General features: G+C 41.4%; 3 protein-coding genes across 6 annotated transcripts; 2 read left to right on the plus strand and 1 right to left on the minus strand.

The window, feature by feature from the left end:
- The first annotated feature begins 2041 nt into the window (after positions 1-2041).
- dnajb5 (DnaJ heat shock protein family (Hsp40) member B5) lies at positions 2042-12386 on the plus strand. Of its 3 annotated transcripts, XM_061038056.1 has the most exons (5): positions 2057-2155; positions 2321-2357; positions 3763-4040; positions 4884-5539; positions 10296-12386. In XM_061038056.1, exons 3-5 carry the CDS (start codon positions 3830-3832, stop codon positions 10527-10529), a joined length of 1101 nt encoding a protein of 366 aa, XP_060894039.1. In that variant the 5' UTR covers positions 2057-2155; positions 2321-2357; positions 3763-3829; the 3' UTR covers positions 10530-12386. The 3 variants fall into 3 exon arrangements, with proteins under 3 accessions (XP_060894036.1, XP_060894039.1, XP_060894037.1); XM_061038053.1 differs by having other exon boundaries at positions 2042-2357; XM_061038054.1 differs by lacking the exons at positions 2057-2155; positions 2321-2357 and adding an exon at positions 2643-2945.
- A 1318-nt stretch (positions 12387-13704) lies between these two features.
- On the plus strand, positions 13705-18105 carry akr1a1a (aldo-keto reductase family 1, member A1a (aldehyde reductase)). Of its 2 annotated transcripts, none has more exons than XM_061038057.1 (9): positions 13705-13759; positions 14652-14749; positions 14857-14976; positions 15967-16118; positions 16205-16400; positions 16504-16553; positions 16652-16801; positions 16917-17076; positions 17390-18105. In XM_061038057.1, the coding sequence occupies exons 2-9, from the start codon at positions 14669-14671 to the stop codon at positions 17453-17455; spliced, it is 975 nt and encodes a 324-aa protein (XP_060894040.1). In that variant the 5' UTR covers positions 13705-13759; positions 14652-14668; the 3' UTR covers positions 17456-18105. The 2 variants fall into 2 exon arrangements, with proteins under 2 accessions (XP_060894040.1, XP_060894041.1); XM_061038058.1 differs by having other exon boundaries at positions 13750-13869.
- Positions 18106-18138: 33 nt separating this feature from the next.
- On the minus strand, positions 18139-26228 carry vcp (valosin containing protein). The gene is made up of 17 exons (XM_061038050.1): positions 26061-26228; positions 24687-24798; positions 24389-24561; positions 24169-24311; positions 23921-24051; positions 23710-23841; positions 23064-23166; positions 22096-22229; positions 21787-21922; positions 21013-21125; positions 20623-20787; positions 20414-20536; positions 20092-20304; positions 19608-19916; positions 19238-19393; positions 18976-19130; positions 18139-18694 (listed from the first exon to the last, which is right to left on the minus strand). The coding sequence occupies exons 1-17, from the start codon at positions 26075-26077 to the stop codon at positions 18589-18591; spliced, it is 2421 nt and encodes an 806-aa protein (XP_060894033.1). The 5' UTR covers positions 26078-26228; the 3' UTR covers positions 18139-18588.
- Positions 26229-26274: the final 46 nt, after the last annotated feature.

Genomic DNA, 26274 nt, shown 5'->3' on the forward strand with positions numbered 1-26274 from the left:
CAGAGAAAATAAAAACACAAGCACAGTACATAATGTTCACAGAGGTATTCAGACATAAAGAAAAGGACAGTTAAAAGTCTATTTGATCACAGCATTTCTCCCCCCTTCACATCATTTTAAGCAGAAAAAGTCATCAATAGTCGATGATGTTGAAAAGGAGTTACACAGTTAATATGGACTTCTGATTCGGCGTAATAATCTCTCCCAAAAAATGAACTTGCTAGCAAGACTGAGATTTCCAAATCTGAAGCCATGTTTCTTCATACATTTCTGTTAGCTTCTTTTGTCCAGGGCTACCTAAAAGCATTGGCTGTATTGTTATTCACTGAGGTGAATACAATGCCTTTGTACAGTTTATATAATTATACCTTGAGTGATTTTTGATGAATAAGTTAATGTGTGATGTGATGCTTGCATTGTTTTGAATGTTTGTGTGTGTTCATGTAGATGAGAGCACATGCATGTGTGTCAGACAGGCTCCTCCATTGACAACACCCACTTTTCTCGCACCTCCTTGCCAGTCCAGAGGGGAGCGGTGAAAGCTTTATTTCTCTCTCTCTCTCTCCTCTCTCGCTCCCTCTCTCTCTCTCCTCTCTCTCTCCTCTCTCCCTCTCTCTCTCCCTCGCTCTCCCCTCTCTCCCTCTCTCTCCCTCTCTCTCTCTCCTCTCTCCCTCTCTCCCTCTCTCTCCCTCTCTCTCTCTCCTCTCTCCCTCTCTCCCTCTCTCTCCCCTCTCTCTCTCTCTCTCTCCCTCTCTCTCCCTCTCTCTCTCTCTCTCTCTCTCTCTCCCCCTCTCTCTCTCTCTCTCTCTCTCTCCACAATGTACCTTTCTGGGCACTTAACTATAAAAGTCAACAAAAATGAGTCAGACCTCCACCTGTGTAGTGTGAGATTTTTAGAAAATTGGGTAGGCTGCTTGTTGATCACCTCTAGACTTAACAGTGGATGAGTCAGGGAACAATGTTGGCCTTGAGGAAATACTTTGTACTGTGCTGAATAAAATCTTCTGAATATTGAATATTAAATTGACAGGAAATAAGTTTTTGTTGGTTTGTACCTGTATTGTGGGACTGAGGTGTCATGAAGGTCTACAGGGTAGGTTAAAACAGTCAAGTGTCTTCAAACGTTCTTGTTTCTGGTAGCTCCAGCATGTTAACATGGCTTGACATGATATTTAATCAGGGAATATTCACGCGTAAAAGATATCAGCTGTCATGACAAGAGCTTTGGAATGGATCCCATTTGAGACCCACAAAGGCAAACAAGGCCATTAGCAACAGCATTTCAGATTTTTAATGCATGTATCTGCTGCTACAGGTAAGAAAATACTACGCATGTGAAGGATAACTTTGTCCACAGGGGGCGCCAAAATCAACACAAATGTAAAGTTCCTCACAGGAACTTTAAGGGCGTAACAAAAGTTCAATCTATATGTTAAGGTTTTAAAATGCTGGATTTTTTGTTTTGTCATGGTGAAACATTTTGTGTTTAATACATTTCCTACACCGCTAACCTGAACCCAGGTGGTTTCCAGTTCAAATGATCTGTACACTGCACAGAAGATTGTAGGGCCGACGGCTGACTCTTTTGTGCTTATTTTCCTTTTAGGATGGGATTAGGTTTAACAGTTACACGAATTTGGTTTTAAATTGGGAAAGGTAGAGGCAAATGTTTAGGAATTTTGTTACTGGTATTTATTTATTATTTATTTTTAAGTAGGTAGTCACAGAGCACATTCCGAGTGAAAGGGGGTCAAGGGCAGGTCAGATTTGGGTTTGGGTTTAAGAAGGGGAGGGGGTGTGTTTTAAAAGTTGGTTGTGATCGTGAAAAACTCCTAAGTCTTTGCAAAGCTAGAAGATAAAAGTGCGTGTGTGTATGGAGTCATCACATGACTCAGAGGTGTTTATACCAACCCAAAACAGGCACGACTGCACGACCACGCGCACAAACACACGTACACACACACACACAATCACACAATTTCTATCAGATGATTGTTCTACTGTCAGCTATCAGAACTCTCCCTCTCTCTCTCTCTCTCTCTCTCCCTCCAAATATGACTCTGTTTCCCCGCACAGGGAACCACAGCCCCTCACATGCCTGCATGCTTACACCACTGAATCCTGCAGGAGGAGAGAATTAAGCACTGCATCTGTGGTCAGTCTCTACTTCAACATCTTCAGTATAAACTTCCTCCTACATGTAACTCTGGGAGTGTGTTTGAGGACACAGACCTTGAACAAAGAGCCCTGCTGCTGGTGGAGAGGGCTGGGTTTGCTCTCTAGTCTGCTAACGGATTTTGTTTTTTTTAGACGACGACAGAGGGAGCAGGATCGGACACAGCAAGGCTGCAGGCTCGGTGAGGACTTGTTTTTTATGCATTTCTTTTTTTTTTTTTTTACAGCACAAATTGTACTAATAAACTGACAATGAAAAGATTTATCATGGATGATGGTGGGATTTAAATTCTGGCTTCAAACCATGACTAGGGGAAACAGAGTTGGTGTTAACCTCGCATCAGCCTCTGTACAATTAAAAATCATTCACACAGTTGTAGATAATGGACATTTAACACAAACTATTAAGCAAATTCTGCTGAACTTTTCCCAGCGTTTTTTTTTTATTTTTTTTTATTATTTTATTTTTTTCAAATTAGCCTACCAGTCATTGTCGCTCGCCCACAGTAACAGCTGTAGCGTTGTGGTGGTGATGTGGGTTTTGCGGGCAGTTGTCCGAGGTTTTCCACTGAAACGTCAGATGCACCCCAGTGTTTGGTCACCGGTTATTTCAGAGGCTGCTGTGATCCTCCCGGCGTCCTGACGTCAATTTATAAGGACACAGCGAGTAGCCTACCGCGGAGCAGGCACACACAACAAGAGAGAGAGAGAGAGAGAGAGAGAAGCCGGACCATGGTGGTGTAATTATTCTAACGCTGCTGGGCTTTGTGGTAGGATCTCCCCCTTTACATTTCCATGTTTGTATTTCTTATTTATTTATTTCAATTAGCGTCGCCTGTGCTGTTTTGAATAGCTTCCTCGCACCGATAGGCTATTTGATGTTAGTTATGCGGGTTGATATTGTTAATAACCTGGGGGTTATTAGATAGGAGCCGATACTGCTGGTGCATGTTGTGATTAAAATGACCGCTGTTCGTTGCCATGCCTTATACATGATATGCTGTAATTGCGGATATATGAGGCGCCCAGGCTATGTGATAATATTTAGGCTGTAAACCTGATTTTTTTTTTTTTTTTTTTTATCAGCTTGTGTGCTATCCTTGTTAAAACAATCAGCGCATCCTGTTAGAGGCAGCGCAATGTTTCAGTGAAGGGTCTGAAGCTGTCTGACAGGTTGTGTTGTCTCTTCAGCTTGGTTCAACACAAATGATCGTCTGTAGAATATAGCCTCCGATACAATAACCAATAGTCAAGTCAGTTCTACTAATAAAAAAAAAAAGCACAAAATGATATTTCAAAACGAGAGTGTTCACAATTAACCAGCTTCAAGTCTAATAAACCAAATGAGGGGATTCCTCTTCACTAGACTCTACATCAGCACTGCATCTCCATAGCAACAGATAGTAAAAGCAGCACTCTCTCCTGCCGCTATCTCCATCTATCACGAATAGACTTCACCCTTTAGAAGAGCACTGAGTTCACATTGCTGCCGGGGCAGAAATAGTCTTTTGCTCTGGTCAGCATCCGTCTTGCAGGGGTGTTATAAAAATATTAAATAGCACTAAAAGAAGCTGTGTGTCTCACTAGTGACTGACCACGGCCTGAGCCAAACACCAGGGGGATCCCTGTCCAGACATTGTATGCGTGTGCAGCCATGGGGAAGGACTACTACAAGACCCTGGGGATCCCAAAGGGCTCCAACGAGGAGGAGATCAAGAAGGCATACAGGCGCATGGCCTTGCGCTTCCACCCCGACAAGAACAAGGATGCCAACGCTGAGGAGAAGTTCAAGGAGATCGCCGAGGCCTATGAGGTGCTCAGTGACCCCAAGAAGAGGGTGGTCTATGATCAGCTGGGAGAGGAAGGTGAGGAGGGGGGAGGATCCTGATCTGTCTTGGTTTGATCCTGTCGGTGTGTGTCAGAGAGTGATCTGTCAGTAAGGCCTTGTTAAACAGGCCTCGTGATGTCTTAAGTTGTTTTTGAAATAAATCAGGGCACACTGAAAATCTAATACCATTGTGTTGGTCTGCAGTAACTGAAGTAATAAAAGTGTTTCTTTTCCATGTTTGTGTTCATGTGCAGGAGTGTGTGTAAGATAGTCTATTGTTATCTTTAGTGTCAACAAGCACTAATACCTTATAGTCTACAATAGTAGACTAGTAGTACAATAGTGTGTGTGTGTGTGCGTGTCTGCGTGTGTGTGTGTGTGTGCGTGTGTGTGTGTGTGCGTGTGTGTGTGTTTGATAGCTGACAGACAGATGGCTTGAGATCATTACTTGGTGAAGTTATGAATAGTAGCGACTGCTGTAGTTTGCATGTGTGGGTGTTTAGTGCATGTGTCTCCTTTGAATGGTGTGTGTGTGTGTGTGTGTGTGTGTGTGTGTGTGTGTGTGTGTGTGTGTGTGTGTGTGTGTGTGTGTGTGTGTGTGTGTGTGTGTGTATTGATTGATGGATGAAGTGACCTGGTATTTTATGAGTTCCTCCACCTGCAGAGTTTTTTTGAAGATACGTGATGCTGTGGGATTTTTCCCGCCCACCTGGGCTCCACTCTTCTCAGCGCAAATACCAGCACACAGTCTCTTGTGAACAGGGTCCAGAGATTTCGTTTCTGAGTTCAGAAAATGTGTGTTCTTCAGCTAGTGGTTGTTTGAGTTTGCATGTGCCTCAGCGGTTCTTTTTTTTTTTTTTTTCTTTTTTTCCTCTCTCAGGTTTGAAGACAGGAGGCAGCAGCTCCTCAGGTACTCCCGGCAGCTCGACGTACCACTACACCTTCCATGGAGATCCCCATGCCACATTCGCCTCCTTTTTCGGCGGCTCCAACCCCTTCGACATGTTCTTTGGCTCCAACCGCAGCCACAACCGCTCCAATGGGTTCTCTCACCACAACGACCACGACAACGAGCAGGACATGGATGTGGACGAGGACGACCCATTCGCTCATTTTGGGAGACAGTTTGGCTACCCTAGTGGGATGAATAACGGCTTCCCAGGGGAGGGACGGAGGAGGAGGGGGGCACCGTCAGAGCGCCTGGGCACTGGGCGAAAGCACCAAGACCCTCCGGTGGTCCATGAGTTGAAGGTCTCCCTGGAGGAGATCTTCCATGGCTGCACCAAGCGCATGAAGATCACGCGACGGAGGCTGAACCCAGACGGGAGAAGCATGAGGACAGAGGACAAGATCCTCAACATTATCATCAAGAAGGGCTGGAAGGAGGGAACCAAGATCACCTTCCCAAAGGAGGGGGACGAGACCCCTGAGAACATTCCTGCTGACATAGCCTTTGTGCTTAAAGACAAAGGACACGCCCACTTCAAAAGAGATGGATCCAACATCATTTATAACTGCAAGATCAGCCTGAAAGAGGTGCGTGCATCCCTTTATATCTAATATTTATCTATTCTATCTCACCATTATCCTTTTCTCTCTCTTTGTCACGTCTCTCTAGTTTGCTGAATACACAATGTTGCAGAGGTTTTGTGTTTAATTCCCAATGAAGCAAACCAGGCTGATTTTTTTTAGTGCATTCATAGAGCTGCAAAGTTATGCATGACTTTTCAAACAGTGGCACATTTGTTTTTGCCACTTGTTTGTTTGTTTTTATATCATTTTTGTCACTCTACCTGGTCAAACAGTGGATTAGGTAGAGCGATGTCGCTGTAATTTCAGGGTAGGATTATATCTTGGGTAGGTGGTCTTATAAGATCTTGTGAGGAGTGAGTGTTTGTGTGTGTGTGTGTGTTGCTGGAGGGCAGGATCAGTGAACAGCAGCATCTCTGTCACTGCAGTGTGAGAGAGGCAGCAGGAATGTCTTGTCCTTGTGTGACCGGCGTGGAGCCATCGTCCTCACTTGTTCTGCACTGCTCCTGAATAAATATACATATACACATATCCAGGCCAGCACACACACGGGCATAGACATGCATGCAGGCTTTTACACTCGCATCTTTCGAGCGTATTTGCAAACACTCCCACATTTAAAGATGGATTGTAGTGTGACAGTGGTGACAATCCAGGCTGCTATTACTGTGACTGGCAGGACATTTAATTAGCTGCTCCTACAAGGGCATCGGGTCCAGTGGGCCCTGCTGTCTGTGAATTACAAAAGCTTTAATGTTTCTAATGGCGCTTCCACTTAGCGGCCTGCACTCCACATGGCTGGCTTAATAACAAGTGTTCTCAAAGAGTTGGAGATGTCAGGGCCATTTTTTGTGCTCCAATCAAACCAATTTTGAACAGTTTTTTTTTCTCTAAAAGCAGCACTGACTCTCTGCTGGAATCTTTTCAGAAGTGATTCACTGGGAAACATGGTAACCTGCGCACAGCACAGCCATGAAGACAGCCTAGTTAATGAGAGAGCATTAGATTTTGTTAAGTCGTATTAGAAGAGAGATGGCGCTCGATCAAACCTGAACCATGATTAAGTTTGCACTGCAGAACTCCCACAGCTAAGTCCTCTGCTCCAACAGCACACAGATAGGAGACTTAAGTCTGATGCAGCTAAAGACGTGGTGGGGGAGAGAAGGGGGGATGTGGATATGGGTTGGGGGGTATCGGGGGAATATGAAGGAAGTGGGTCAGATGATTCAGTATCCAAAGCAAATAAGAGCTCATATTCCACTGCCTGGTTGCCCTAAAGATGTAATGCTGCAGTAAAAACACAGCACCAGTTACATTCTGCACACCAGACAACCTGCAACATGATATAGCCAATGTTATGCAATGCACTAGTGGATAATATACCACGGCCCAAACGATGATTGTTTACATTACCCATGGGATAATGAAAGTACTAAACTAAGATTAACAATGAAGGAGAAAGACTTTTAAGACCTTAATATCTAAATGATCCCCCTTCTATGTGGTTACTCCGTTTTTGGTTCTCTCTGAAGCAGGTTCTGTTTGATCAAGCTTTGAACTCCAAAGTGTCATGTCGAGAGCAAACCTCCAGTTCTGCAGTGTCTTCTTGTGACAGCAGTCATGAGCAGTTAAGAGAGCTTAGTACAAATTTGACGGGTTGATTTCCCCCCCAAAAAAAACGGACCTATTCCTGGATCAGTTGGCTGCTCATTTTGGTGTTAACGATTTCTCTGCAGTGTGCCGGTATCTTCTGTGGCATCTCTATCTCCTGTAACCACTGCACTCCTGCCCAAACACACTTTGGTGCTTACTGTACCTGTTAGGATCTGACGTTCAGAGTGGAGAGCTCTATTTTTGATATCGTTTTTCTTTTTTTTTTAAAGGTAAGTGGACTGTGATCTGAAAGATTTTGAATCACAGAGAGTTAGGCATGTTTACATTTGACATAGTTTAATACTGCCAGTTTTATTAAATCACACTATGGCAGTACCCAGGACTGAGTACGCAAACTTGAGGCGCTCTGTAAATTAAGTGGATAAAGCATTTACCCCACACTGAGGCTACATTCCTCGAAGCAGTGTGCCCAGGTTCCAAACCCCTCGCCCTTTGCTACATCATCTGCCAATTTCTAATTCTAATCTTGAACAATGCATTAAGGCCCAATAAATTACAAATACATCAACATCATCATGACATAAACATGCACAATAAACACACCCTAAATGACTGCATGGATTGTTATAACAACAATCTTTTTTTACACATACTTTCCATTTACATCAGCATGCAAGCCTTGGATTTTTCCAATCACATTAAGCCCCAGCTTGTTGTTAGCTACCCTCAGATTTGATGGTGTCAATGAAAGTATAATGGACCAAAACACAGCAAACATGGTGAACAGCAAGTAATTGGGACTGTAATATATAGCTAATAAACTCATGTTTAATATTTGATAATCCCATGTGCTATTGCTTTAAAATATTGAACCATGTTATTCAAATTACCAGTTTCATACAAGCCTAGACAACATTGACATCCCAGTGCCTTTAACTAGTTCTTCAAGCAAAATGTAATCATAAAGGGTGAAGCAAATATAAATGAAGGCTAATACCAGGATTTGGTCAACGTGAATGAACTTAAATGAAGAGAAAAATTAATTTAAAAAGGTGTGTGTGTCTCTGCTATGTTGTCTGAGCTGAGGCTTATGCAATCAGTGAGCCCTCAGATCAGCATCAGTGTATGACTAGCACTATGGCACCCTGTCTCTCTGTGTAAACTCAGGTTAGTGAATGGAATTGTTCATAACAAGAGGATGAGCCGTCTTCTCAACCACAGACAGTGGCTCAATCACCTCCTAATGTACTGTATGTGTATGTAGTTTGTAAAAGGAGGCTGATGTCATGGTTTGAAATCTCTGTCTGTCCTCTAAGGCAGCTGTTCTGCTCCAGTGAACTCCATCTGTCCACATGGCCATTCCTGTTTGTTAAAAAAAAACACCAGGCTAGACAAGAAAATCCAGCAATGGTCTTTTAAAAAAACTAAAGCCACGGGAAGACATGGGCTGGGTGTTAGATGTTAAGCAAGGGGCCATTACGGGCGTAATCACTGTTACATCATGAGGGTCTGGCTGCCTCTAGATGGTACGATAAGAGTTGGTAGGTTTTGGAAAAACTTGAGAGGGCAACTTGAACTGCTAATACTCATTTCCATCAAAAAGTTATCCCTGAACAGCCCAGAGCTAAATAATCTTTTATTAATTATTGATTCTCGCAATGAGTGCAGTACTTGTGTTATAACACAAATCAATCAAAAACAGCTGAATCCAAATGAAGTGCATTTTCCTGTCTCTTCTCTTCTTCTTCAGCCATTGGGCTCGCTGTAGTTGTCCCAAAATGGACCGAAATAAACCTTAGGGTATCTAAGCGCTAACTGTTACTTCACATGGTCATGTACATAACTGAATAGCTGGTATTCCAATAACAAATTGGCAATTAGAAAGGCAACCTCTAATCAACCAGATTTTTACAAGCTAAAATATTTTGCTTAACCTTGTTTTTTACACCTGCTAAACATTAGTATGTTGGCACTATTTTTAAGGCATGTTAGCACAGTGACATTAGCAGTAAATGGAGCAGCTAGCATGACTGAGGAGACTTTGGAAAGAATACGCTAATTGTTCCAAGGAAAACGCATCCTGTGAAAGTCATTCCCAGTTGTTGGAAAACTGCTGGAGGAAGACGAGGTAGCTACTGTAAATCAATGTTATCTTTTTCCTTGGTTGAAGTTCAGTTGTGGGTCAAAATTATAAGGACTTGTTCAAGTGTACTGCAATAAACTAGCAGGAGATCATGAGACCCAAACAGCCTCAAACTCCTTTGTTCTTCTGTCTTCCTTTTTACTTGAATTTATCTTTTGTCAGTCAAGATAAAGTTTATTTCATCTCCATCTGCTTTTCTTCACAACTTTAAGGTGTTTTTTTTCAATACTTCCTTTTGTAACAGTTGCTTACTAACATATTATATAAGAAAGATTTTTATTGGCCAGGATGTTCATTCATAGAGCTCTGGATTTAAATAGTTCTCATGCGTATATCTGGCAAGTGATGCTTTTTGGAAAGCCTGTGGAGTCGTGATAACCACTGGTCTCCATGTTAAGTTTAGCGCTCTCTTTTCTCTGACTGTGTTCATCAAACATTGTGATGAGGAGGTGTGTGTGTGTGTGTGTGTGTGTGTGTGTGTGTGTGTGTGTGTGTGTGTGTGTGTGTGTGTGTGTGCGCTCTCTCTCTCCTTGTCTTGTCAGCCCATCTGACAAGACCTCAAACTATTTACGAGCTCAGCCGATTCCTGCCTCACTTCATTAGCCCCCGCTATGAGACTGTTGCTAAAATTAGCCCCCTGTGCAATGTGCAGCCCCTCCAACACAGACACACACACAACCCTTCCACCTACACACACACAAAGACGGGATAACTTTTCCACTGCCAAGTCATGTTTTCCTATTGGTCTTGTTCCAAAAGATGATCTGTGGACCCCACAGTGCTGGATTCTATTCCAAAACAACTTGCCAGGAACTCTCTTTTCCTTCTCTCACAAACACACTCAGAAAACATGTTCAAGATGGATGTGTCAGAATGAAGTACTGAGGGAGGATAAACTAGATTTTTTTTCTGATGGTAACATTAGGTCGTCAAGATGTTCATGGATTTGGTATTTCAATGCTACTAAGGATATTAACCCTCACTATTTCCTCTTTTCTTCTTCAGGCGTTGTGTGGCTGCACAGTTAGCATTCCCACGCTGGACAACCGCATCATATCGCTCCCCTGTCATGACATCATCAAGCCTGGGACAGTCAAGCGAGTCAGAGGGGAAGGCCTGCCTTTCCCAAAGAACCCATCACAGCGGGGTGACCTCATCGTGGAGTTTTCCGTCCGTTTTCCTGACAGGATCCCCCCTCAGTCCAGAGAGATAATCAGACAACATCTGCCACAGTCATAAGAAGACTCACATGATCCACAACACGCTACTGAATAAACCTATCGAACCCAGAAAACCAACACCTCCTTTATGTGCCATATTTTGACAATATGGCAGTTTCTCTTCCCACTTCCAGTCCCCATGCTCTGTGTAAATGCATCCAGCTCTAAACTCTGCTGTTTGTAGGGCCATCTTGGTGGGAGGATAAGGGAAGATTTCTACATGAATGGCAGAATCACAGTGTAATTATTTGCATTTGTTTTGGCCCCACACACACAAGCACCCGAGCATGGAGTGGTGCTGGGGACGGGCTCAGCACAACCGTGGCTTTTACCCAATGGTCTTTTCTTAACTGTGTTTTTTACAAATTTATCGGTGGTTTTATATGCTGTCCGGCTCTCTGATCCTCGACTTTTTGTGATGGGATGAAGCTTGGGATATTTTTTTAAAGGAACTTTTTTTCCAGGATTTTCTTTTCCAAAGAAAATTTCAAAATAGGAATATTTACTTAATCCTTGAGTGTACCAGCAGCCTCAGTGTGTTTAGAGCAAGGTTTTAACATACCCCCCCCCCACACACACACACACACACACATACACACACACACACACACACCTGCTGTTCTCATGAGCTGAGTCTGATTGAGTGTTACGCTTGAAGCCTGCAGACTGTTTCCTGTTTAATAAGATCTGTCTCCCTTAAAATCTTTTATTTTCTGATGTGTGCGTTGCCATAGCACAGAGTCATTGCAGTCATGCATTACTTAAAATAAAGTCTCAGCTGCATTGAAAAAATCTGGGAATGACAATCACACACTAACAGCAGTGTAAGCTTGGATAATACAATCTACACGTTATTTGGGTGCTTTCCCTTCTGAGCTGTGTGGCTCTTATACTTAACAGCCTCGCTCATGCTATGAGGGACATTAAGGTGCCTTAGCCCGGTGTCATACTACACATGTGAACAACCACACAGGTCACACTGTAACATAGAAAACCAGCCATGCAAAGTGCACAACAGATGAAGCCCTATGCTGTGTTAGGCATTACCTTTGGGATCTGGTGGTAAACACCAAGCAAGCAATACAACTGTGAAAGTTGTACTTTATGTAAGCAAAGACATTTCTAACAAAACTGATGAATTTTGCTAGTTCATTCCTGTAAAGTGCCATACAAGCACAGGCTGGATTTTCCAGAGGAATTTAGTTTTTAATTGTTCATAGTAAATAGTGACGATTTCTCTGTGAAACCCAGCTCTGTTGTATATTCTGCTTTATTTTGTGCCATTTGAAGGCATTGTCTCGGTGCTACTGTGAGCAGTGCCAAAAACAGACCCTCAGAGGATCTACTGTTTGGTTTCATGAGTCGTCAGTCTGTGATTTAAGAACTGCTTCTGTCATAGGTAACATCTGTACAGTAAACCTCCCATCTGTCTCTTCAAGTAGATAACCCTGCTTAGGCAGGTTTTGAATTCTTGCAGCAGCTGTTCTGTGCGTCAGCTCCAGGGGGCTCCAAAGCTCTCTTCAGCTCTTCCTGCTCTACTTTACAGCAAATATAAGATGTATGTATGAGTGTGGTTTATGCAGACAGACCTAGGAGGTCATATACTGTATATCATGTGTATGTGCCAATGTTTGAATGCAAAATTATAATAAAAGCACTTTTGTGTCATCAAGGATACTGAAACTATGAGATGATGGGGCACACTTAAATGATGTATCTTGGAGAGAGTCCTTCCTCTCAGAGATGAAAAAGAAACGTTGGACTGTGTTCAAAACCAAATGCACATGTGCTGCTGCTGAGAGACTGACACTGCTTCTGTGCATTTTAACATATTTATGATCTATTGAAAACAAATAAACCAAATGTGTGAACTTAACGCTTTGTGTCATGTGAATTTGTCTTTCAAGAATAATCCTCTACCTAAGAAAGACTTTAGTGTGCACCTGAAAACTCTCAGCAGTTAGTATGTTTAGATACAAGTTTATAGGCACTAGTAAGACATATGTGGACAGTTCACAGAAAAGAAGAATAGATTAGAAAATCATTTATTGTCTACATTTTCATGCAAAGGCAGAAATGAGTCTTCGACTGGAGCAAATATAATTATTTAGAATACAAGGTAACACATTTAAAGAAGGTGGAACATTTTAAACTGTTAAACAAAAGTCTATGATGAAAACAGAATAACAACAGCAGACACTATAGAGCTACATCAGAAGAGGGAACCAGGTACTTAATGGTAAATTCAAACATTTGATTTTTCATTTTCTTATTGTTTAAGTTAACTAAGTTTTTTGTTGATGATTTAAGGATTTAAAACAACTAGTTACAGTTATTTAACAAGCCCTGTGAAAGCAGATGAAACTATCAATGGCTCGCAGACTAAAGGTTGAAGACTAAGGATATAATAAACAACGTATATGCATTAATTTGGTTATTTGGAAAATGGAAGAGATCAAAACCTGAAGGTTGAAAGAGATCAGAATATTACAAAGTTTGTAAAGTGAAAAATCATCAAATGTAGATGGTTACATATTCCATTTCAACATATTACCAGATATTGTGCAGTAATGCTGAGGACCCAAGTATGTGTGGCGTTAAGTGTTTAGTTACATGGCTAACAGGGTTTCCAGAAACCTACTAAGGGAAAGTAATTGACTCTTTCCAATCAGACACTGCAATGATCTCAAATGTAATTTAATAATGTGATATATAGTATACTTAATGCCCATCACAGAGGCCATTTTTCTGTGTAATGACATGTGATATTTAATCATACAGGTTATAAAATCCATTGTAAAGCCTCTTTCTTTTGTCTTCACAGATCAATAGCAAGTGAGTTTGTTTTTTTCTTCCACAGGAACATCTGTATCTAAGATTCAAGACTTAGTGATCTCATTCAGGATATCAAGTCAACATAGAACATGATTGGTTGAAATATTGTTGATACCATGAACAAGGGCTGTACTTCAGTGAAAGTGATATTACTACAATTTGAAAAGAATCGACCATGAATAAAAAGAAAAGTATAAAAAGTAAAAGTCTGCTTTATTATCAACAAAATGTACAATGTAAACACGTTGGTAAATATGTTTAACTGCCTATTTTCTGCTTCAGCGCTTTGGAGTTTGGACGTTTTTCGGAAGTTTGAGTTACAGATAAACACGTGAAGGGAGACTTTGACCTCAGCCTTTAAAATCCAGATGTACCCTCAGCTGATCACTGGGTCATCTACCAGAGCGGCCTCAGGTAGGAACTAAAGTGTTGAGTGAGACTTTCCTTCACTGTTTGTGTACTGCCTATAACAATTGTAAATATTTAAACTTTACTCGCTGTTCAGCCGTTTGTTCAGGAAGCAGGTGATTTGTGTTAACAGACTTATCATGTGAAACCACTACTGCGAGTTCTATGTATCTGTGTGTGTGTGTGTGTGTGTGTGTGTGTGTGTGTGTGTGTGTGTGTGTGTGTGTGTGTGTGTGTGTGTGTGTGTGTGTGTGTGTCACATGTTAAGGATATAGCAGACAATTAATGAAGCATGGAAAAGCTATGAGATGTGCTGCAGTGACAGCGCACTGTGACTAATGTAATATACCTGTATTAGCTATTTCTGGCAGTGAGGCATTGAGGCAGGGTTCACAGACGGTTTAAAACTTCACTGAAATACTTTTCAGCTCAGAGGGTGAAAAGGAGGGAAAAACCAGATCATCAAATTAGTATTTTGTCTGCATGCAGAAAAAACAGATCATTATCAGACAGAATAAACGAATGTATTGCAAATCTTACACCACAGGCCTAACAAAACACTTTTCAGATCTTGAGAATAAATTATATATTATTATAAGTCATTACACAACAAAGATGGTATTCGACTTATACATTAGAAACAAAAAAACCTGGTCAAATCTAAGCACCACTTCAATAGCCCTGTACGACAGGTTAAATAAAGTTTATTTTCCTCACCGCTTTGTGAGGAGTGTATGTACACACACAACCTTGGCTGTTAGTGCAGGAGTTAATGAATTCAGATGTGTGTGTGAATCAGTAACAAAGTATTAGGACTTAGTCATGATGACTGGGTCTGGTTCTATAGGAGTCTACATGTGACACACACTCTATGTGTCACTGTCTTTTCCTCCCTCAGCACCTCAGAGCTGAAACATGAGCTCCTTTGTGACTCTTTCGACGGGGCAGAGAATGCCCATGGTCGGACTGGGCACATGGAAGAGCGCTCCAGGACAGGTGCAGATAGAAACCCTTACAGATGCTATGTTTTTTTTAGACTTTAAACATTTATGGAAATTGTCAAAAGATAAAATGCTCTTTGTGTCTGAACCTCGTGTTGTCAGGTGAAGCAGGCTGTGCTGGCAGCTTTAGATTGCGGTTACAGACACATAGACTGTGCTGCTGCGTACAGTAATGAACAGGAGGTGGGACAAGCTCTAGCTGTCAGGGTCGGTCCGGGGAAGGTAAGAAACCAATTTAGCTTTATTGAAACATTTTATTTTGAGTTTATTATTGACCTTGGAAACAGTGGTTAAAAGGACAGTCTCCACTGATTTGTTTATTTGGATGTTTTTAACTTCATCACAAATGTATTTTATAAGTAGATGGAGTTTGTTCTGGGGCTACAAACTCCTTTACTCTGTGTCAGTGTTGGTGCCCCCTGTAGACAAACCAGTACATCTCATCTTCCTTCTTATTTGTCCTGCACATGAGTAACTTGTGTATTTTAACTAAAAATCTCATCCTTCTGTCTTTCATCAGTCAAATGAATGTATCACTCATTAAAAACATTTGTAGCTTGTTTCAGTAGCATGTTGTCAATAACTTAGTCTGACACCTACCACTGCTGCAGAGGTTTCAGGCATTAAAAACAACTATTTTAAATTAATCAATGTCGTCACTGATGGTCCCACTTGCTTCTGTAGCTCATAAAGAAGCATCTGTACTTATTTCAGTCTGTTTGAGAACCAGCAAAAAAAAAAATCCAAACAGGAGCTTTAAGCATCTTCAATTACATTACAGCTGAGAAAACTTTTAGTCCAGGATGAAGACATTGCCTAAAAGATTGAACACCCTGGAACAAACAAGTGGAGCTTGAGTTAAGATTTCTTGTTCATAGTATACTGATGATAATCAGTTGGCCTTCTAGTGACTCTGGTGTTTCTATGTTCAAATGGGCTAAAAGAACAACGTTCCCAAAAAAGAGGAAATTATTTCAAATTCAGCTTAAAAATGTCTCAAAAAGAGGCAATGTAGTTATTATTTAAGGTCTGTTTGGGGTCAGTGTTGAATAAAGGTTAACTAAGGGGTCAAGATATGAATAAGTGGTTAATGTACATTATAAGTGAAGGTTGCCAGAGTGTAGAAAAGCAGGGAATAGTTGTGATTATGGTCTTAATAAAATGAATTTAAGGTCAAATTCTTTGGACATACACTGATCATTTTCACTCCAGGCTCTGCGCCGTGAGGACATGTTTGTCACATCCAAACTGTGGAACACCAAACATGAGCCAGAGGATGTGGAGGAGGCATGCAGGACCAGTCTAACCCACCTGGGTCTGTCCTACCTGGACCTGTACCTTATGCACTGGCCAATGGCATTTCAGTGAGCAGCTGCAAACAAAAACATTGATGTAGAATAATGACTGGGGACTTAAATGTATCACAGGAGTGTGTGTTTGGATGTTTCAGGAGAGGAAAGGATTTGATGCCTCGACGAGAAGACGGCAGTATTTGTTACTCAGACACACACTACAGAGACACCTGGGCAGCCATGGAGAGCCTGGTCGATAAAGGTCTTGTCAGAGCTCTAGGAGTGTCCAACTTTAATGCCAGACAGACTGATGACATCATCAGAGTGGCCAGACACAAACCTGTGGTGAACCAGGTACAAAGTGAAAAAATAAATTCATTTAAAAATGTTTCATGGATATGAGACATTCAGAAATAGGCTGAAAATTGGTCTGAATGTTTGCACTTATATGCCTCAGGTGGAATGCCATCCTTACATATCTCAGGCAGATCTCCTGTCTCACTGCCGGTAGGTTAAAATGCAGTTGAAACATTTTTGATGAAGCAATTTATTGTCTTAGAGACAGTCTGTATAAAATATTAACAGTGCTCATACCTCCTCCTCAGGTCAGTGGGGGTTTGTGTGACAGCCTACAGTCCTCTGGGCAGCGGGGACAGACCCTGGGCTTCTCCTGATGAACCAACCCTGCTGCAGGATCCTCGACTGGGAGACATCGCTCAGAGGTACCAGAAAACCCCTGCCCAGCTCATTCTCAGGTAAGGGGAATAAAAACCTTCAACTCCATGGCAAATTGTAAGCTCAGATGTTTATACAAATAATACAAAGTCAGATCCACACAGTGACCTCTTTGACTGATTACCGTTTCTGCAGGTGGCATGTTCAGCGGGGCGTCGTGTGTATCCCTAAAAGTGTGACACCCTCTAGGATCCAGCAAAACCTGCAGGTGTTTGACTTTTCCCTGTCAGAGGATGACATGAAACTGATGGAATCCTTCAACCACAATGAGCGCTTCATCGTCCCAACAGTGGAGGTGAGTGATCTCGCATCAGCAATATTAAACACTACTCCTTTCCCAGACAGAGCGGATATCATACCAATGACCTGAACTTATATACAGAACATACAGCAGCCTGCTCAGTCCAGATTTAGACTCACTGGTGACACCGCATGGCTGAAACATCAGCCCATTTTAGATCTCCATCAATCTCTGATATGGTCATGGGATATTCTGTCCTAAGAGAGCTAGACTTTAGGAATTTAGGTCAAAGATTGTCATGTTTAATGTAAACAGACCCTTAAACAGTTCTAACAGGTTTACTGAATGGTTTTCTTTTTTTAAACAGAGAGATGGCAAGAGAGTGTGGAGAGATGCCGAACATCCTCACTTTCCCTTCAATGATGCTTACTGAGGCAACACACACACAAAATGCAAAGTTGTGTAGCGAAGATGATCGTTACATTGCTGATTGAATTAAGATAATATCAACTTTTCATTTTTTTTGTCTATGGGATGAATGGCATTCATTAAATAATGATTTTAAGTGATTCAGTTTACCAAAAAAAGAATTGTCACACTGGCTTGTACACTGAGTTTGTAGTGAAGACTGAAAGGGAGACTTCTCTATTCCCTTCACTGCCACAGTGACACTCTGTGGTCAATAACAGAATTGCAGCTGCATGGGATGATCAAATAGTGGCTGAATCTTTCAGAGATTAAATATTTGTATTTCAAGAGCATACTCACAATGAATCCCTGTTGCAGTATTGTTCTCAGATGTAAAGTTTCAATCGTGATTCTCTTATCAAAGATAAATAACTCTTTCAGAATCAGGAACAATTAAGATGTGCATTTATTGTGATGTAACCAGTAGGAGACTGTCTGCATTTCAATCTGGCTTCTCTGTCCCTGATAACTGAATATACCAAATAAAAAAAGAACACATTTAGATCTTCTGCATCATTTTAAAATGTCAAGTTGATTTGCGCTTGATTATCAGAAAGTGAATCTAACACAGGATACATATGGCATCGATATTATTGTAAATCAGACTGAATGTACTATAACTCAATAAAAAAAGGTTCAGACGCAGAATAACACTTCCATTTTGTGAGATTTTATTTTCAACAACATAACCTTGACAAATTTGTAATACATTATATGCTACTGTTTATTTAAAAAAAAAAAAAGAGGAAGTCATTAGCAATATGTTTTTTTCTTTTCTTTCTTATAGTCTAGCATAGAATCCCATCACTAAAGCCATTCATGTTGGTTGTGATATACTGAGAATGAGGCCACTCAACAAAGCCCCCCCCAAACCCTCCCTCCCCAATCAGCATCAGTCACTCACCTTCCAGTTCCAACATCCCCTACCCCCACCCACATCAAAGCCAGGGCAAACCAAGCGGCTACATGCTTTCTCCAAGGGAAGTCATACAAAAAAAAGGAACACATGAAAGAAGCACAAAGTCCTAAAAATGTGGAATCAGGTGAGAATTTGTACAGGTGTGATCCCAGTACTGACCACCGTGGGGCAGTGTACATTTATCCGTAAAGGTCATCGTCGTTGTCTTCATTGAACACTGGACCACTGCCAGTTCCTCCAGAGCCAGTGGTGGGACCGCTGCCACCTGCAGCACTGGAGGGAAACCTGAAACAAAGACACGAGAGTATTTTTATCATAATGATCATGATCTTTGTTATATAAATCATAAACCTGTAGGGGACTATTGCAATGACTAATACTGCTTGGTACTTTGTCAAAAGCGGATATATTTGGGGCCTTTAACTTCACACCTCAGTCAATTTAAGAAATTACCTCTGGTGTTAATAACCTCTTTACAAACAGATTTTTTTAAATTACAGCAGAGAAGACTGGTTTAAGTAACACATAGCAACGCTCATGCTAATACTAAATGTTTAACATTGTACCTGAAGCTGCCAAAGCCCCGGCTCTGCTGCAGTGTCTGAGCAAACATCTCATATTTGCGAATGTCATTATCACTGACGGAGCGACGAGCAAATCGCATCGCCTCCTCAAAGTGGTCCTTCCTGATCTCTGGAACAGGATCATCCTCTTCCACCTCCTGTGGAAAAAAACCGACAGAAGGTGTTATTTACTTGAAAACAGTTGAAGTGGTAGCAGTGTGAGGAGATGTGCGGAGGTAAAGAAGGGGACAGAAGCGGCACTGACCATGGCTGATGGGTTGGTCTGCCTCTCCCTCTCTCTGCGGATCTCGTTCTCGATGCTCTCCCTGATGGCCAGCTTACACGCCCGCTGGCAGATCTCTGTCAGATCGGCTCCGGAGAAGCCATTGGTCATCTTTGCAAGGAAGTCCAGGTCCACATCCTTTAAATTAACAAATAACACAAAAAGGTTAAGGATGCTCTTCAGCTCAACTCTGATCTACATCTTCCAGTTTATGTTAAAGAGTGTCATAATTCTGACATCTGACAGAATCCCTGATAACACCAAACACCTGAACTGCAAGTAATCTGGCGTGAGATATACAAAGACATCTTTCTGCTTCTGTGAGCGAAACTGTTTGTGGCGGTGCGGTCACCTTGCTGATAGGGCTCTTGCGGAGGTTGGCCTTCAGGATGCTCATCCTGCTCTTCTCGTCGGGCAGGGGGATGTAGATGAGCTGATCCAAACGGCCGGGTCTCAGGATGGCAGGGTCGATGATGTCTGGTCTGTTTGTGGCGCCGATGATGAAGACATTCTTCTTGCTGGACATTCCGTCCATCTCAGTCAGGATCTGGTTGATGACCCTGTCAGCTGCTCCACCACCGTCGCCCACATTACCCCCACGAGCCTTAGCTATGGAGTCCAACTCATCGAAGAAGAGAACACAGGGAGCTGCTTGACGAGCCTGAAAATATTACACAGGCAAAAGATTACGTTACAACATTGGAAAGATTAATTTGTAAGAGTTTTATTAGTTACAAACACTGAAGCATGTTGGTTTTTCTTCAGAATAAATGTACAACTTTATTTTTTCTCCACACCATAGTTCTGTGAAAGAGACAAAAAAAAAAACTGTTTACCTTGTCAAAGATCTCTCTGACGTTGGCCTCAGACTCTCCAAACCACATGGTGAGCAGCTCTGGGCCTTTGATGGAGATGAAATTTGCCTGGCACTCATTGGCAATGGCTTTGGCCAGCAGAGTCTTACCACAACCAGGGGGGCCATAGAACAGCACACCTTTGGAGGGGGTCATGCCAAACTTCAGGAACTTGTCTGGGTGCTCCACTGGGTACTGGATTTAAGAAGAAGATGAATAGAGACACTGTAAGTACATGTAAGAACATTTTTCCAGGGAAACTTCCATTTCTAGACGGGCTTTTACTTCAGGGTGAGGTTCATACCTGCACCAACTCCTGCAGCTCCCTCTTGACATCATCCAGACCGCCAATGTCCTCCCAGGTGATGTTGGGAACCTCAACAATCGTCTCCCTTAGTGCGGATGGGTTACTCTGGCTCAGGGCCCACTGCAGCACAACATCAAACATGTTAGTAAGAGGCTCAGAAGGCTTTTATAGAACCACAATCCCACAGACCGTATTACATCTGTTACCTTGAAGTCATCCATAGTGACAGCAAGAGAGTTCATGACTTCAGCGTCAATGGTCTCATCCTCAAGGTCGATCAGGTCCATCTTCTTCCTGATGGCCTGCAGAGCAGCCTCAGAGCAGAGAGCAGCCAGATCTGCACCCACATGGCCGTGAGTTTCATTGGCTACCTAAAGAGACAGGTTGACATAATACAATGATTAAAAACCTGTCCTGTATCACTCACTCATAACACTTTCATTATAAATTAACATGATCATGAACACTATGAGACATTTACTCTAATATGATGTTAAACTAGCTGTGTTTTCTGGGAGGGAAGTTAGTCAGTAACAACAATAACCACATGACTCCCTCTCTACATAAAAGCTAATTGTTTTGTTATGTGCACAGACCTGTTCCAAGTCAACATCGTCAGCCAGTTTCATGTTCTTCGTGTGAATCTGGAGGATCTCCAGTCTGCCAGTAGCATCAGGGATGCCGATGTCCACTTCCCTATCGAAACGCCCTGGAGGTATTGGTTTTTAAAAACAAACCGATTAGTCCCAATGAAACAGATGAGCAAAAATACACAAACCAGACACACCTTAAGATCATCTTAAGTGCAGCCCGCTGGAAACGTTATATATCCTCTCTAATGGTCCATCAAGAGTATTGCATACAGTAGCTTTGAAAGGCAACAACTCAAATTATTTTGAACTGCAGCACATTCTTAGAATCTGACCCAACACTGAACTGCAGAGCCCACAAAACAAACAGCAACCAGCAGTTTTAGTCTGTTACTTCAAAAGATGCTTAGGTGAGCCATGAATGCAGATCAGCAAGACTCAATATTCTTGGAAAACAAGCTACTGTATATGTCTATGCAATGTTTAGAGCACTTTAACATATTTATATGAACTGGTGTTAAATTAAGACTTGTTGTGAACCTTTAAAGCACTGCAGGGTTGACAGTGACAACAAAACTACAAGTCTGTTGCTAACAGTGCAGACAAAAATAAAGGATAAAACAACGTGAAACAATAGGAGTAGGATTAGGAAGAAATAAAAAAAAAAAGAAAATCTATCTTTTACAACCTGTGTGCATTACATTTGATTACTTTATGTATAGATGTGCCTCTATGCTCTAAGTCACCTTTGTTATTGCATGCTTAAAAGACACAACTTACCGAATCTCCTGAGAGCTGGGTCGATGCTGTTGGGTCTGTTGGTGGCAGCCATGACGATGACATGAGCCCTCTGCTTCAGTCCATCCATAAGAGTCAGCAGCTGGGAAACAATGCGCCTCTCCACCTCTCCGTGAGTCTGCAAAGAAAAAAAAATGAGAGTTGTTATACAATTCACTTTTTTAAAGCAAAATTCATCTAAACATCACAACAACATTAACATTTCTTTTCCAAGGTCTGAAAATCCAATCGCTATTTAAATTATTTTCAAAACAGGTTCTGTACATTTACTGCTCATCTCTTCCTGCTCACCTTCTCTCTCTTCGGAGCGATCGCATCAAGCTCATCGATAAAGATGATGGCAGGAGCATTCTTCTCTGCTTCCTCGAAGGCCTTTCTCAGGTTACTCTCGCTCTCTCCTGCCAACTTACTCATGATCTCAGGACCTAAAATGGAGAGTCAAGCATTTTGTTTTCAAAAGGAACCTTAAGCTCACGCTTTTACTACTTTAAAACATGTGCAAATCACAGAAAAGACAATTTTGTAATAGATAAAGATTAAGATATGTCTGAGACAAAATTCAATACATTAAATACATTTAAAAAAATAAGTGAAATTTTAACCAGACCGAAAAAACATTTTCTGAAATCTTGATCAAGGAAAGAGACAACCTTTCACAAAAAAGTAAAACATCCTAGTTGCACTCAGGGAAAATAAATATTCTGACTGAAAATTTTCAACATATAAAACAAGTCACTCACTACATCAGCCCCCGTCATTTTGAATGGCTTTCTCTATCTAAGAAATATAACTGAAATATTTTTTTCAAGATCGAGGACGACGGATATGACATTGCTTTTTTTTGTTTTTTACATCTGGGACCTCAAATCCAGACCATTGCATGCAATTCAAATAACTGTTTGCTGGTGTTCTTTAGCAAACTCCAAAACTGTGTAAGTATGACAAGATACAAAAGATAATGAAGGAAAGGGGATCTGGGGGGGATTCTCCACCAGAGTAAAAATGTAGCTATTCTAACATGCAAATTAAGCTTTTTGGAGCATTTTGAGAGTAAGAAGTAAGAAGTATTGTTTTGCCATTAATATGAAGTTTAGTCATCCAAGTTTTTGACATGGACATACAGTAACATTGGTGCTGTAACATTTAACCATGCACAAATCCCAGATGCACTGCTTAGTGTTTTTAGAAAAATGCATAATCATGAAATGGCCAAATTAGGAATGAACTGTACAGAGAATAAGTTAAACTGATGTTCGCACCATTAATCAGGAAGAAGAAAGCTCCAGTTTCGTTGGCTACGGCTCTGGCAATCAAAGTCTTTCCAGTTCCAGGGGGTCCATAAAGCAAGATTCCACGTGGGGGCTGAAAACAGGAAAAAAAGGTTAAGATTAAATTTATTCATCTTACACATTATTTTTTATTATACAACAAAAGCAGACTAAAATTCTTCAGTCACTCATTGATGTCTGCTTTTTACAAACTGAAAGTCAAACTTCGTTTCCCCCTGGGATTAATAAGTATTTCTGATTCTGAAACAAGCAAAATAGCAGTGAACAACAGAGGCCTCCATACAATGAGGGACATCCTTTACCTCAGCTTTACTCTGGCATGAGACACTTAATATACTGCATCTCAGACACTAAACATAGTATAATAGCAACAAAGGTGTAGAAGATGAGAACAAACTAGCAAGCTTGTGTTTTTCTATAAGCCATTTCTGCCCAAGCGGGTTTGCAAATTATCACTTAAATTAATACAAGAGGTATTTTTGGTGAAATTAGTATTATTAGGATTTTGAACCTTATATTTGTACTTGTATTAATAACTTGTTTTTTTCACAGACTCTCCATAGATCTGTAATAAAGGCCAGATGCCTTTGCATATTCTTCAATTAGTGTGTCATACCTTGACTCCTATGGCCTTGAACAGTGCAGGGTGTCTGAGAGGAAGCTCCACCATCTCTTTGATCTGGGCCAATTGCTTCCTCACTCCTCCAATGTCATCATAGCCCACCTCATTCAGGGACTCTTCCTCATCCTGTGTGTTGATAAATACGATGTTAACATTAAGTGCAATTTTGTTTGGATTAATGTTATACGTGTGTGCCAACACCCACCTCTCTCCTGATTGGCTCTCCCTCACAGTGGATGACTGTGTCAGGGGCAACAATGCAGTATGGAGAGGGATCAGTCTCTACCACCTTAAACTCCACAGCACGCATGCCACCTCTGACCAGGAAAATGTCACCTTCACAAAGAAAATAAACCGTTCATTTTATTTCTCTTCTTTTAGTTCACAGCAAAAATGTATTGATCTGCCAGTCAAAATCTAATTTTGCACTGGACAATGGTAAATTATACACACCTTTGCGGATTGGCCTGTAAGCCTCAAGAAAGTATGGCTTAAGGTAGACCTCAAACAAGTTTCCAGTAATTCCCTCTACAGTGTCGTCTATTGGGAGGACGTGAATCCTCTTTCCGTACTTCACATCAGGGCATGGCTGAATGCTGAAGAGGATAACAACGTTAACACCACTTCTTTCATAAAGCCCAGTGGAAAGAATTAGAAAGGGGACATTTCCCACCTGATGACATCTCCCAGTCGGACCCTCAGATTGTTGCGGACCACCCTGTTCATGCGAACCTTTTCATCTGAACAGGTGTCGTCAGACAGCACAATACACACAGTCTCCCTCCTCTTCTTTCCCTTCATCAGCACTGTGTCTCCACGGAAGAGCTGTAGCTCATCCATCTTGGTCTAAAAAGAGACAATAGGAATCTCAATGTTATAACTTTGAATTATCCAGATTAGAAAAATTATCAAAACACCTGAGCCATCTAAAAAGAAAATTGTTTGGAATTATTCAGGGAAAGAAGGTCTACCTGAGATAGGGAGACCACGCTGTTGTCTTCATTGATGGATTCATCAACAATCAGTCTGTTGGGTCTGTTCTTCTGTTTTAGGATTGCAGTGGCTAGATCATCATTTTTGGATCTTCAATGGAGGAATAGATTGCACAGGTTGAATAAAAGATTGTTAAACTCCACTTAGATGACAGCTCTATGTGTACAGGGGGGTCAACACTGAGACCCCCCTAACCATCACAATTTAAAGGATTATTTAAAACCTAAGAACAAACAGTGGACTTAAATAATACAATAAGTATTTTAACTACCATTTGTTAGTTTTCTTTATTACAGTATTTGATACATGAAGAATAATAAAACAAATCTACTTCACTATGTTTTCACAACCAACTGAACGATCAATTTATAGTTTACATACAAAAATTAAATCAACAATATGCATTTCTGTCGCCGTACGTGTAAACTACAAAGACTACTGACTATAACACACACATGTTCAACAATGTGTCTTTAAAAAAAAGCCAATAGATCAAGTGTAGTGTTTCCAGACTACTCCAGGCCTGTTTTGTAGTTTCCCTTTCATATCTCTGGCATGCTAACGCTAGCCTCCTGGGCTAACTGGAGCCCAGATGACACAGCAAAAGAATTAGAAAAAAAAACTTTGTTAGCTCGCTCGGTTTACCCCACAGTCAGACTCATCATTTACAGCTGTGTCGTGACTACATTTACCAACGTCACATTTACCAACACAGAAACCAGCAGGAGAAATGATGTATCGCTTTTGAGCTAGTAGCGAAAAACAGCCGAAGAATTGTCGATCATTTAGAATCGATAGCCGAGCCCTGTTAGCATGCTACTTAGCCCCTGGAGATAGCAGTGTGTTTGACTATTATCAGATATTTAACTCACTACACACGGATGCGATTTGATGCTTTAATGTGTAATATCCAAAGCAAGACACAAAACACAACAAAAGAAGGTATTTGACGGTGGTTAGGCCGACTTGTGTGTGTGTGTGTGTGTGTGTGATGATGCTGCTGGATGGCGATGGCCTTGACACTGTTGCTAAGCTAACATTAGCATTCAAACACGACAGCAGTGACTGGGCTTTGTCACGTCGCTGTCACACTGCTGGTTTAATTCAACACCAGTTACTGACACTTTGACAACTACCGACACTTCATCCGGATAAAAGCGAAGTGTCAGAAGATGTGAGGTGATGTTAATCCAACCAGCGGACACATAGTGCGGAGGCTGAACTAGCTGACCCCATTAGCTCCTCTGTTAGCAACCGAAGCTTTAATAAACTAAACATTTAAAGGACATCCACTGATTGTTATTGTCTTGTAAAAAACGTGTTAAAATGACTTGAGATGTGTGTGTACTTACTCCCCTCCCGAAGCCATGGTCGTCCACCTGGATTACTTTGAATAAATAAAGATATTCTAGCTATATGTTTGAGAGGTTTTAACCGGGTCTTCGTTACTCGACGTTCTCAGTGATTTCACTCGACTAAACAGCCGTTTCCGTGCCGTTCTGTACTGTTATACCGTGAAGCTCGATGCACCCGTCGCTCTGATTGGCCGGAGGCAGCCCATCAAAA

Source organism: Labrus mixtus, chromosome 5 (assembly GCF_963584025.1).
Source record: "Labrus mixtus chromosome 5, fLabMix1.1, whole genome shotgun sequence".
Classification (NCBI taxonomy): domain Eukaryota; kingdom Metazoa; phylum Chordata; class Actinopteri; order Labriformes; family Labridae; genus Labrus; species Labrus mixtus.